Here is a 12,626-nt window from a genome sequence, read left to right as displayed (position 1 = left end):
TAAAATCAACAAAGTTGAAAACCCAGAAGTCTTAACTTGTGTTTAATATATACACTGTGTGGAAAGGGAGGGAGAAGCATGGGTATGTGTTAAACATCCAGCATAGCTGCCCAACCTAATTGGATGGAAAATTGTTACCCAGTGAATCATGTATTTCCCCCAAATGATTCCATATTTCTCCGAATTTAAGACTGATAATGTTACATGGAAAATGGTGTAAGAAGTATTTTCTTCTAATCCTCCTTTAAATATAAGTCATCTTCCAAAAGTGTTGCTTGGGGATTTAGCTGTGTGACTCTTACTGATATCACTGGAAGTTTCACAGCTAAAAATGCATAAACAGCACTTCTAAAAAGCCTCTTGCAGTCCAACACTGGAAGCATTGCTGTTTGAGTGTTTCTCATTTCTACAACTTGCCCTGGTGTGAGCAGCAAAATCTGTGGGACACCTTAAAGTTCAGAAAACTGTTGCACATTCCTCAACTTTGCATAAACATACAGGCTGGTACAAGTCGACTTCTTAGACTGTGGGCATTTTGGCCCAACCTTTAAAATTCAACTGGGGGGGTGGGGGTGGGAAAGACAGGCAAACCACTCTAACCATTCAACTGACATGTCAGTCAGCCAGCCAAGCAAAAAGGCAGCAGCTCAATTAAAAAAAATATTGTCCAATCTTGTGCTCTGTAGCACTTGGCTCTACTTAGACTTGAACAGAGTGCCCTAGAGAGTGGGCTGTAACGTGCTCATCAGCTGCAGACCAGCTCAGACCAACGGAGTTCCCCTTGGGCTTAGTTCTCCCAGAACTTTCCAACCTGCTCTTTGTTATGACTTTTTTTTTTTCCTATTTGACTCCATCCACTTCTCTTTCTGGCACTACTCCAGTCTGTTCCTGGGCAGACTGTCTCTCTTATACTGTTACCTGCCCAGTAATTAGACCAGATACCTGAGCAGGAAACCCAAGTCATCCTCTCTATGTTCAGGCTGTGGGACTGCTGGAAAATTTAATTTCCTAGGCATCATAGCCCAAATTTGGTGTGGTCCAGCTGATGGCTTGCAGACACTTCCATCTACCTGGTCACCTTTTCCATGAAGGAGTGATGAGAAACGGGTGGATGTTGTCTGAAGAACTGATTAGTTTCTCCTAAGAGTGGCCAGAAGAAGCAAGAGTTATTGCTGCTCTTGCATGCCTCAGTGAGAAGAGAAGGTTGAGGAGGCATAAAATCCTAAGTTTGTACATTTTTGGAGCAGCCTCATAATACTGCTGGTGCTGTTGCTATGGGTTTTGGGATGTTCTGGATATTTGGACCTTGACTTTTACCAGAGTTGGACTTCTAGCTCATGTCTTCAAAACTTCCTAGGTGCCACTTGAAAAATAATTTGGATCATGAAGATTAGGTCAACTAAGCATGTGATTTCATACCTAAAGAACATTCAGCATTAGAAAATGTTAAATTAAGCTACCGTAGTAAGAATCTACATCAGCCATTGGGAAGTTATTTCAATATCACCAGAATGGCCAGTAAAGTGTCCACAAACTACTAACTTGGGAGTCCTTATTAGATTGTGCTAACAGTTTTCTTTTCTGGCAGTAACTTAAGCATTGCAGGTTTGGCATGGAGAGCAAAACTAGAAGTAAAACTCCCTGTGGTAATGAATGATTTACAGCTTAAGTGAAAGAGCAAAGCTGAAAAAGAGGAATTTGAAAGGCCGAGGAGTGGAAAGAAAAAAGAACGGAGGAGAAAATGAGACACAAACACTGTAGACTTAGGAGTCAGCGAAGGAGACAGCTAGGCTAGTATGGTAGACAATGTACAAAAAAGAAAATCATAGTCAAAGGTCAAGAATAAGCGTCAGCTCCACTGGAAATGGTTGTTTTCAATGGAGGAAAAAAAAAAAAAGCCACTGCATTAAAGCATTGTGCTGCTTTGAAGAATGAATCCGCTCCTCCTACTTACAATATAGCAATGCTGAGACTCCATGCGAAGGGCAAGGTCTTTAATTCCCTTCTTTTATGGACATTACTCAAACAGAGGTATTAGGGTTTAATTCAAATAAAAGTTTTTTCTATTGATGCTGAAACTGTCTGCTTCAATTTAGAAAGAGATTTTGAACTAGTAATAAGGCTGCTTTTTTCATCATCTCTTTAAGCAAAGCATGAATTCTCTTTATTTTTTTTTTTTTTGCCAAAAAAAGGGTTACAGGGAGCTCAAATATTTTATAGTTTATCCAGATAAGGGGAAGATGCAGATTTATGTCTGGCTCTGGTGACAGAAGAGGGTATCAAGGGAAAAAAGATATGAAATATAGAGTAGCATAGGTGGAAATTACGTGGTAATCTGCAATGTAGTAGGTTTTGTCTTCCATTGGAATGTCATTGGAATCCCTTGTTTATTGTGCAGTTGAAAGTGGTGTGTGCAACTCATTTATAAAATGTACTTTATCATCTTATGGGAAATCTTATGCCTTCATTGGGACCACCTTAACTTAGAGATATTAAAGGTGTTGCTTTCAAGAGCTCTAGTGTGGTAGAGTTTTGCACTAGAAAGTTATTAAGAAAGCTAACAAAGATTTTATAGTGTAAGCAATATTTTTAAGTCAGCCAGTTAAATTAATGATCCGGTTTTGAAAGCAGTTCAAAATACGTCTACCCACTCAAACAGTGTGCACTTCTGTCTGAGACTGCCCTTTTGGGTGCTCAGGATTAGTATGAGCACTTAGTGTACGTACATTCCTGTAGCTACATCTGTTTTGCTCAGCTGCTGTAATTTCCCCAATTACATTTTGTAAATCTTTGCTCCAGCTTTGTATGTTCTTAGCAGACAGGCTTTTAAGGTGTCACTGCATGTTCATGGTCGAAAGCATCATGTTTACATTGGTATGTCAAGTATAGCCAAATATTACTGATGGGTTTAATGAAACTCAAAAGCAGTTGTGTGCAGGTTGCCTCATGCCAGGAGGGAGGTGGCCAGGGCAAAGATTATTAGGGATTAAGGAAAGCGATATATTAAGGCTGTCTGTTTTACTCCTTGTGCCTGGAATGGCTACAGAACAGGCTCTGCTCAGCATCTGTGCTGGGCAGCTTCACATTCTTTCTTGTTTGGAAGGCCTGTAATTGCACTGCAGAAAAGATGCCTGGTATAGCCAACAACCAAGTAGTTCACAAAGGGTTTCTGAAAACTGCAGTGTATCGGACTATGTGGGATGCTTTGCTTCTCTGTATTGCTGCTCATTTTCAGCTATTTTTCAAAAAAGAAATTGCTGCTTCTCTGTAGTTTGAAGACCTGTTCTAGATCCTTGGAGAGAACAGCAGTGTAAAAATGCAAGTTAGTGCTATTTGCAGTTATCATTTGTAAGCGTTGGTACAGGAAGTCACTGCCTTATTTGATGTAATTTCAAGGTTGTTAAAAAATAGCTTGCAATGCTGAATATTCCTTTCTCGTCGCTATTGCAATTTGTATTACTTCTAACCTTCAGTATATACCTTTGAGTTCTGCTTTCCTTTCTTTAAAATAATCTGAAGGACTGATGTCTTAGCAGCCACTTGTTCTACTGGAGTGAAGATAAGTGTTTGTCATTTTCCTTTGTCAGTGATACCACAGGCCTTTTAACGCTTTTTTTTTTCTTTTTTGTTGCTTTTCAAAGCTCTTATGCTTGTACTCGGCTCTCCCTTTCGTCTCTTTTAGTAGCCAGATTCTATGGCAGCATTTGGGAGCAAATTCCAGTTTTTCTCTTTTTTTTTGGCTGTGCTGCAGTGCTGTGTTTTTTTTCCATTAAGAAGTTCTGAGCACTAACATCTTCTGTGTTAAATAATTGTATTTGTTGAAGTACAAAATATATTTTATTCTCTGGCTGAGGGCTGTCTCTCTGTAGGTACCTGGGTTCTTGCTAATTTGTATAGCCTGACTAGCCAACATTTTGAGCTGGAGAAAAGATAATTAGCAATACTAAGACTAGCATGTAATTTTGCAGAGTCCTTTTGGAAAAAAAAATCTGGAGGGGTTAGAGTGATTCAAAGGAATCTTTGACCGTCTTTCCTTTGTGACCTTAAATTAAAAAGCCGAAGTGGGTTACTCATTTAATACAATTTTTTTTGGTTGCAATTCAGGGACTAAAACATTAGGTGTAATACTGAATACTTGAAAGTTCAGCAGAACAGCCACTGTGAGAGAACTTAAACCAGCTACTGTATATTTTAGAATCCTTGATGTTGCTGAAGGGCCGTGACATATGTCTGATGGTCTATGGATCATTCCTATTGGCCATAAGGTATCACGTTAAGCCAAAAATTGAATTGCGATTTCACTTGTCTTATAGGTTGTGTCCTCAGACAAAGAAAGTTTGAACTGTTCCTCCTTTTCATAATATAGGTGTTAGGTGTTGTCAGTTATTGTCATGGAGCTTAGCCTCTGCATAAAGCCTAATTGTTCTCTGTTGTTTGTCTTGGATAGCTATATAAATGGCTTATTCTGGGTCTTTTTGTTTTATCTAACAGTGTTAAAATAAATCTTACTTTCAGGAAAAACTTGTGGCAATTCAAGTAACAAGTTTGAACTCTTTTGGTGCCTATGCACATGTCGAGTCTGGTTGCCTGGTTAGCTTGTGTAATAGTTTCCAGATGATCTCTTGTGACTGCTGACAATCCACAGAGGGCAAGCTGGACACATGGCTCTCCTTGATGTTCAGGCTTTGCTTTGAGAGGAGAAATGAGAAAAAAGAAAATGTTTTTTTGCGGGGGTGGGGGGTGGGGAGGGTGTCGGAACAGATGGTCAGCAGAGGATTGAAGTAATAGGTTGCGAACAGGCAGAGAGGAAATCCAGGTAAGAGAAAACGTGAAGAAAATGTAAGCAGATTGCTCGGTCTCTCTCCGCCTTCCCCTTCGTTTCTCCCCAATTGCTCAGTGAAGAATGGAAGGGAAATAGGAATAGAAAGTGAAAAGAAACTTTCCTCATGGATTTGGAAAGGATATGATACTTTCAGTACTAAGGTACATTGATAAATTATTGTGTAACGTTCTACGTGAACAGTGACTTGGGTGGCTGCAGAGAAGCCAGTAAAACAGGAGGGTCCTATCCATGTGATGGAATGGGAGAGTAAAACTCAACCCTTGCCTTGCCTGTAGGCTTCAGGAGCCTCTGTCCCCTGAGGATGTTCTCAGTATGGATCTCCAGCATCCTTCCAGAAGTGGTGCTGTGCAGTCACTCAGGAGCTAAAAATGGTGCATGCTTCCACGTCTCAACTCATTTTAATGAAGTAAAACCTGTCTGTAATGAAGAAAACCTTTCTGGGAGAAGTTGGCTTATTTATGTCAGCAGTGTAAAGCTGAGAGATCATTTGGATTTGAGTTCAGGTTTCCCTGCAGTGAGAATGTTGCCATTGGGTACCAAGTGCATGAGGAAGTAGGAGTGGTTTTCTCCAGGTCTGCAGCCAATTTAAAGCTCCATTTGGTGCACCCCAAACATTTGTAGCTTTTGAATAATTTGTGGAAAAGTAACCAAACCTGTGATAGGGGGCCTGCACCTGGCCTGTGGTTACTTCAGAGGTGGTATGTGCAGGAGAGAAGTTTAAGTTGCAAGGCCTGAAGGCCAGACCTGTGGCTGGAGAGGTGGGTGGTCTTGCACTAATCACTTTATAACCCTCCCTACACTTTATATAGCCTCTTAAAGTATCAAGGCAGGTCTGTTGTCATGTAACTTCAGTACTCTGGTCACTGCTGGGCCAACATTTCACCTACCGCACCTTTAATTTAGAAGCAGTATGCTTGCTTTGATGCTGCATTATAAAACAATTCATAAAATTTCAACTGATTTTTTTAAAAGGTCGATTATTTACTGAAAGTATTTAGAAAAAGTAATTTGCCTCCTTCCCCCTGCTGTCTCCCACATGTAGCGCGGGAGGAACCACTGTGCATCAGGCTCGCCAGATTTTACAAAAATCTGAAAGTAGAAACCCTCTGAAGGTATGGTAATTCTTTTCAATTTAGGCAATTTAATCATCACAGAACTCGAAGGGTCACCTGTCTCTTTGGGTGAAAAGTACCACATACAATGAAGAAGGTTCAGGAGGTAAATTCTGGGTATGTGTGTTTTTCAAATGTGCCTTTTTATGTAGGGTGGTCCGTGTCCCCCCCCGCCTTTTCTGCTCTGCAAACCTTTTATGCCATGCCCAGAGAGACAGAATTGTAAGTTATTAGAGGCAGGGCTGCTGGCACCTCCTGTCATTTCTCTTTATAAGATCTCGTTTTCTGATTTTTATTTCTTTGTCAAACTTCTGTTCATGCTGAGATTTTCTATACCTTATATCTGCCCTGACATCTAACTTGAGGGCAGGACATGGCTCCTCTGTTAAAGTCAGTATTTTCTGTATACTATATATGTTTAGCTGTAATTTTTTACATCAAAGGCAAGGTATCACTTGACTCATTGCAGGCTCAAATTCATTGTTGCACCAAGGCCTACAAATTAAGCCAGCTGTAAATATGTTGAGAGTCTTGTAGGCAGAGAGACAAGCAGATGGAGCATGTTCTTTGCCTGTGTCTGCTCTGTGTAAAACACTGCCATCTCTCCAAGTGAGGTGGTACTTGGCCTTTCTGGGGTCTCCTAAAGAGAGGAAGCTGGTTATCTTGGGTATTGCAGTGGCCACCCACTCCCGGCATGTCTAGAGGTCAGACTGTACGCTTCCTCCTGGTCAGGGTGTACCCACGTGTTTGAGAGAAAGTTAACAGGAGACCTTCTGTATCAGCAACCCCAGAGGGAACTTCCTGAGGAAGATGAATTGTTCGCTCTGTACTTTTCCTCTTTTCCTGTTTCAGTGCAGTGTAAGTGGGAAAATGTTATGCTGTCATGTGTTCTGCCAATTTTGTATTTCTTTATTACTCTTCATGTATTTTTATTACTTTCCATATTTTTACAGAGGTTGAGGGTATGAGGTGGCAGTATACTATCAGATTTTAAATATAAGAGTGAGCAAAATATTTTAAGATGGTGATGCTCAAGCTAGAACCTTAAATTGTTTGTTTCTGTATATCAGAAGAGTTACCCTATGGTATCAGAGCAGTTGACCATGTAGGGCTGGAGAGGCAACTGAAGCTGATGGCAGAAATCTTCATATGGACAAGATGTAACATACTGCATCCCTCTGAGAGCTGTGAAAGCAGTGGAGTGGCATTTGACAGTAGATCCCTGAAAGCCCCCTGTCCTCCTGTGGGATGGGATTATGATAAGATCAACATTACCAAATCACCCAGCAGTTGCTGCAGACTCTCTTCCATCCAAAGGGACTGAGATTGTCTAGCAGCCCTGCTGCGGTCACACAACTCAGTCCCAGCAGAACTGCTGTGCTTGAACTACCCGCTGGTGGCACGTCACTTCAAAGCACAGCTCTGCATTTGTGTGGCAGGACAGTATCCTATTCTCCAGGCCAGCTGTTTTCAGAAGGAGGAAAAAAATCTTGTGGTTGAGTTATGGAATCATCTCCAGTTAGGCAGATAGTATCTTCAGCTCCATCAAGTAAGATTGGGTTACGTCTGTAAATGTGTGGCTTTAATTTCATAGATGTTCGGTAGCAATTTTTGTCTTTCCAGGTCACCTGTATGTAGTCTTCCTATTCATGGAATAGCCAATCCATTTAGACTCCTAAATTTTGGCCACCTCATCTCTGGTGGCAGTAATTTCCTCAGGCTAATTTTGTGCTGTTCTGTAATGATATTTAGAGGATTAGCACAGTCCTTAGAACAAACCACAATTGCTGGAAGAGACAGGTAGTAAATACATATCTTGGTATTTGCTTCATTACTGGAAGACAGTCAGTGAACCAGCATAGAATTTGGTTGATTGACTTAACCCAGAATGTTACCTTTCTTGGAGTATTTGCATGTCCTTATCAAGACACCTATTTTCTTCTCTTTAATCCTGGCCTTTTCTGTTCTTTCTACTTGAGTTCCCTGGGAATAATGCACTGGAGAGAGGCTGCTGTTCTTTACGCAGAGCTTGTTCTTTGGGTTTTTCCCCTGTCTGTCTGCAAGATGCAAAATTCCTTACCATTCTGTAATCCGAAATCTTGTTACTGTGGCTTGATAAATCATCTTGACATGTAGTTGAGCACCTGAGATGCCGTCTCTGAAGTTTTACTGGCTTTTCAAGTTAACCTTTAAATATATCGAAGCCATTCTGCAGTTTTTCAGACCCCAACTTCACATATTATTGCAGCACATCTTCCAGGAGAGAAAAGATCAGATGTTTTCAACTAATCATGTTCTGCTTTTGCTTTTCTCTTAGTGTTAATAGTCATTTCTACATTTAAAAAATAGAATAGTGACAGGACAAGCAACCTGTCAACCTTGTTCACACGTAATTCTGCCCTCAGAGTTTACCCGAGGTTGATCAATGCATGTCCATGCAGTTACTTCTATTTTTATATTGTTCTTAAAAGCCAAATGTCATCCTAGGTCCTTCAGTCAGGCAAAAATCTCATTGAAGCCAGTGGAAGTTTTGCTCTACCTGACTAATAAAGTATTTGAGAAGGAATGTAATGCTTGTGGATCAGAGAGGCTAATTGTGTAGGCTTCAGGTTTGTTGTGCAGGCAGGTGATGTCTGGCAGTTCTTTTCATGCTAGGTCTAGATCTGCTAGCCGCCATTGCAGCTGTTCCAACTTTTAATTTTGTGTAAAAAATATGTGTCACTATTCACCCCCACTCTCCACGTACCCAAAAAAAAAAGAAAAAAGAAAAAAAAGAAATAATGCCTTTTAGAATGGAAAGCAAGAATTAACTTTGGACTTTGTATCTCTGGGACTACGGTGTCGATCACTTGTCTGGTAGAGAACTACAGACCTGTAGGCTAGCAATTAAAAACTATTATGATATTGGCTACCAACTTTTTGAGGCACCTAATTCAATTTTTAAGACTTATTCTTCCAAGGTGCCAAGCATCCACATCTGGAGCTTCCGTATGGATGCTGGGTTCAAGGAGTCTCCAGTCAGATACTCAGAAAGTTTTTGAAAATACTAGTCATAGAATCCAAAGCACATGTCATGGTCCATAGGTCTTTGTAAGCTCAATTTGTGAGGGCTGAGACTGAAGGATTAAAATGATGATACACCTTCATGTGCAGGCTCAAATAATATTTGTAAGTAATAGAAACAGCATTACCCCAGTGGGGCTGCTTTCAGATGAGAAACAACATGTGATGTTTTTTTAAAAGAACACTATGTAGGTTAATTATTGGAAGATATTTATGCAGCTTCTACAATGGCAGATTTACACACTGTAACAACTGAAAGACCACCACAGGAGCTCACCGCTGCCCCTCAGCTCTGTCTGACCAGGACCGATTCCAAGACTGGACTTTGTCTGATGCTGTAAGGAGGAAGAAAAATATATGAAAAAATAAGAGAAAGAAGTGCTGAATCACTTTTCTTCAATTAAGGCTTCACAAGAAAAGTCTATTTTTAATCTTAGCAAATACCCTGGTGTCTGATCTTCTGCGAGTATTTATACTTCTTTATTTTAATAACTCCCCTCAAGGCCAGCATGAGCTAAGCATGTAAATCCCCAGAGAACTGATGAAAAAAGCAATCCTATTCACTTAAATGTAAAAATAAACTATTGGGCATGTTTATGCAGAAAAGAATCTCATAAATTATTATTACTTTTTTTCTCTGTCATCTAGTACTTTCTGAGCTAGATTGAAGGCATGCACAGCTTCCTGTTTGCATTTTTTTGCTTTGAAGTGATGGTGAATAGATTCATTAAATGAGAACAAAAAAATCTGCTAATTTGTTGCTTGTCTTCTGTTTCAAATGGATGATCTAAAAGGGTGAAAGTATTTCTGTATTTGTTGCAGTGCTGCTTGCAGTTTGTTACAAGGGAGGTAACCTCCATCAGATTTTTAAGCAGTGTTTTCCTTCCAGCAACATCTCCAGGTCACAGCTCTTCCAGTTAGATGCAGAAGGCGACAAGGAGACAACGCTAGTCTGGGGAGCTTTCTCTTTCAGCAGCAAAGTTTGCATTTCTTTTAATGTAGTTAAAACATTTGACAGGAGAGAGTAGGGTTTAGTGATGTGAGGTGATTTCCAAATGAGTGTTAGCTTTTTTCTGACCTACTTTTGACTAGTGGTGTATTCTTGTCCATTACTTTTTTGTCATTGAATAATGCTGATATATTAAGCTGTGTGCTTCAAGGGCATTGTAAAATTGCATGTAGGGGCAGGACTGAACTGTGAAAGTGCGAATTACTCTATCAGATCATACCCAATTAAAAAGTGACAAGCACAGCAGGATAAATTGAAAGCAAGGTTTATCTTTCATGTAACATAAGAAGTCACTATATCTGTTAGAAACAAAGTGAGTGTGAAACAGATTCTCCACCTCTTCTCATCCCTCTCCAAAAATTAATAATATCTGCTGACTTCATTATCTGAAAGAATAAGTCCCTGAGTTGTGACAGCTCATGTTGAAGGATATTGTGACAATGGCAAGAGACGGGGAAGTACGGCAGCCATACACCTTTAAGCTATCTGCTATCAAAGCCTGTGCTGAACCCCAGGTCAGTGCATTGGGGATTGACGGACAGAGTTTGGAAGAAGTGGTGGTAATTTATATAAAGCTGTAGTGTGTCATTAAAGGAAGACTTGCAGGCTCTCTGCAGTTCCTCAGGAAGCATAGGAATGAAAGCATGGTTAGGAAACTGGGAACTTCTGTTAAGCCCTGTAGTTGTTATAAAACTGCTACAAGCTAAGGGAACTTATTTGGTCTCCGGTGCCATTGCGGAAGTCCTTATATAACCTTTTGCATAACATTCACCAGCACTGTTCTAATGGTGAGGTGGGTCTGTGAATGTATAAACAAACGCAGTTGTCTATGTACAATATAATCTTTCGCAATCCTGCTGGCTCAAGTTGCAGAACCTGTTCTGACAGTGAACCTGGATTAAAGATGTTATGAACAAAAATATGATGCTTTCCAGTGTACTAGGGTTGGGGGGTGTGGTGTGGGTTTTTTTGGTTTGGGGTTGGCGGGGGGGGGGGGTTGTGTTTGGTTGTTTTTTTTTTTTCTTTTTTTGCTAATCCGATAAACACTCTTATAAAATAAAAACCCAAAAAGTAAATCAGCTTTGCAAAATGTGTCTTGTATTTGCTGTTGGGATGCAGGCTGCTTCAGCAATGTGACTGCTGTGTGACCAGGTGAACACCACCTTCTGCAGTCGATGTTACATTGACCCTGATGCTTGCTGCTAATGGTATTACCTAAGGGGTTTCAGTTGGTGAACTCCTGTGTGTGTGTCTGTGTGCGTGAACACAACTTTAGCACAGCTGATTTGGTTAATGCTGAGTTTTCAGATTAGGCTTTAGTGTGTGACATTCTACTTTGAAGAAAAAAAAATAAGTACAAAAAATAAAAGGAGAAAGTGAGAAATATGTGAAGCACTTGATACATGTAAGCTGTGTTTGGAGGCATTTATTGTAGGGAAGATAGGGGGAGATGGATGGGTAAATTCACAGGGTACCTTATCCATGTAGCAAGATTTGCCCATAAAACCAGTGATGCTCTGAAGAATGCATCGTCATATAAAATATATATTTGATTGATATACAACAAATTAAGAGGTTAAAAGCGATCATCTGATTTACAGTCCTACTAAACTTGGAGTTGGCAAGCAGCTGTTGGGGGGAAAAAAAAGTTATCGTAATGTGAAAATTATTATCCTCTAGAAGCCTCCATTTTCCTGGAGGGGATTTACCTTTTCTCCCATTCATACCCATGATGGAGTACCAAGTGTCATCCAAAAGAATGGCTTTATTATCGTGCGTTATGGTGAGTAAGTAGTTTAGTGGAGTTTCTTCTGAGTGAAGAAGTTGTAGGGACTCATATGCAGGCAATATCTAGGTCCCAAGGTTAAAATCAAACAAACAACAAAAAACCCCAGAACACCAAACCACAAAAAAAACCCCAAATCTCATAACAATCTTGAGTGGTAATTCTTTCCATTCCATAGCGTTTCAGTTCTGTCAGAAGAAGTTTGATAGAAGATTCATAACATTTTAAAGGACTCCTGTGCATGGACTGATGAATTAGTTAGGCTTGCTTGCTTCCCCTGAAGGTAAAGGGAAGGACTTAGCTGTGTGGGGTTGGGTTTTTTTTGGTTTTTTTTTCGGTCGAGGAAATTTCTACAAACTGTGCCTTTGTTAGTCTCACCATTTTTCTGGCATGACCAAGAGGTTAATGCATTAATTACTAGATATATTAATGTAATACAGATACAATAGACTTTCAGGAAAAAAAGGGAGAAGACACACACACTGTAATTTGAAAGTGGAAAAGATCAATAGAATTCTCATTTCTAACTGATACATGTAAAATCTGTGGGTAAGAGATGAGTTGGTTTGAAGAAAAAAAAAAAACACAAAACTGTACAGTTATACCATTACCTAACTTTGACTTTTATTTTGCAGTGATCAGTTTAAAAGAAAATGCTGAAAAGTACATGGAGATGCTGGAGGATAAACTACATAGGTAAGGTTGATACCATGGAAAGCTTTGAAAGCTTAAAAATGTTTGTTAATGCAGCATTGACATGCATTAAAGTATTAGGGAATGTTTTGGAACTTGCATTAGAATAATACCAAAAAT

At 39.9% G+C, this 12,626-nt stretch overlaps 1 protein-coding gene across 6 annotated transcripts in view; it reads left to right on the top strand.

Moving 5' to 3' along the window:
• The window catches only part of DISC1 (DISC1 scaffold protein), a 203,624-nt gene that overhangs the window by 151,042 nt on the left and 39,956 nt on the right, over positions 1-12,626 (top strand). For all 6 annotated transcript variants that reach the window (XR_015708756.1, XM_087776635.1, XM_087776632.1 and 3 more), the window contains one exon: positions 12,449-12,509. Coding sequence is in view for 5 of the 6 variants with exons in the window: in XM_087776635.1 (XP_087632761.1) it covers positions 12,449-12,509 (61 nt within the window). In the remaining variant the exon portion in view is untranslated. The remainder of the gene's footprint in view (positions 1-12,448; positions 12,510-12,626) is intronic.

This window comes from Nipponia nippon, unplaced genomic scaffold (assembly GCF_047370975.1).
Source record: "Nipponia nippon isolate SJK-2023a ecotype South Korea unplaced genomic scaffold, ASM4737097v1 scaffold_4, whole genome shotgun sequence".
In the NCBI taxonomy this organism is placed as follows: domain Eukaryota; kingdom Metazoa; phylum Chordata; class Aves; order Pelecaniformes; family Threskiornithidae; genus Nipponia; species Nipponia nippon.
Note: the sequence above shows the minus strand (reverse complement) of the source record. Positions and strands in the feature narration are given on the sequence as shown.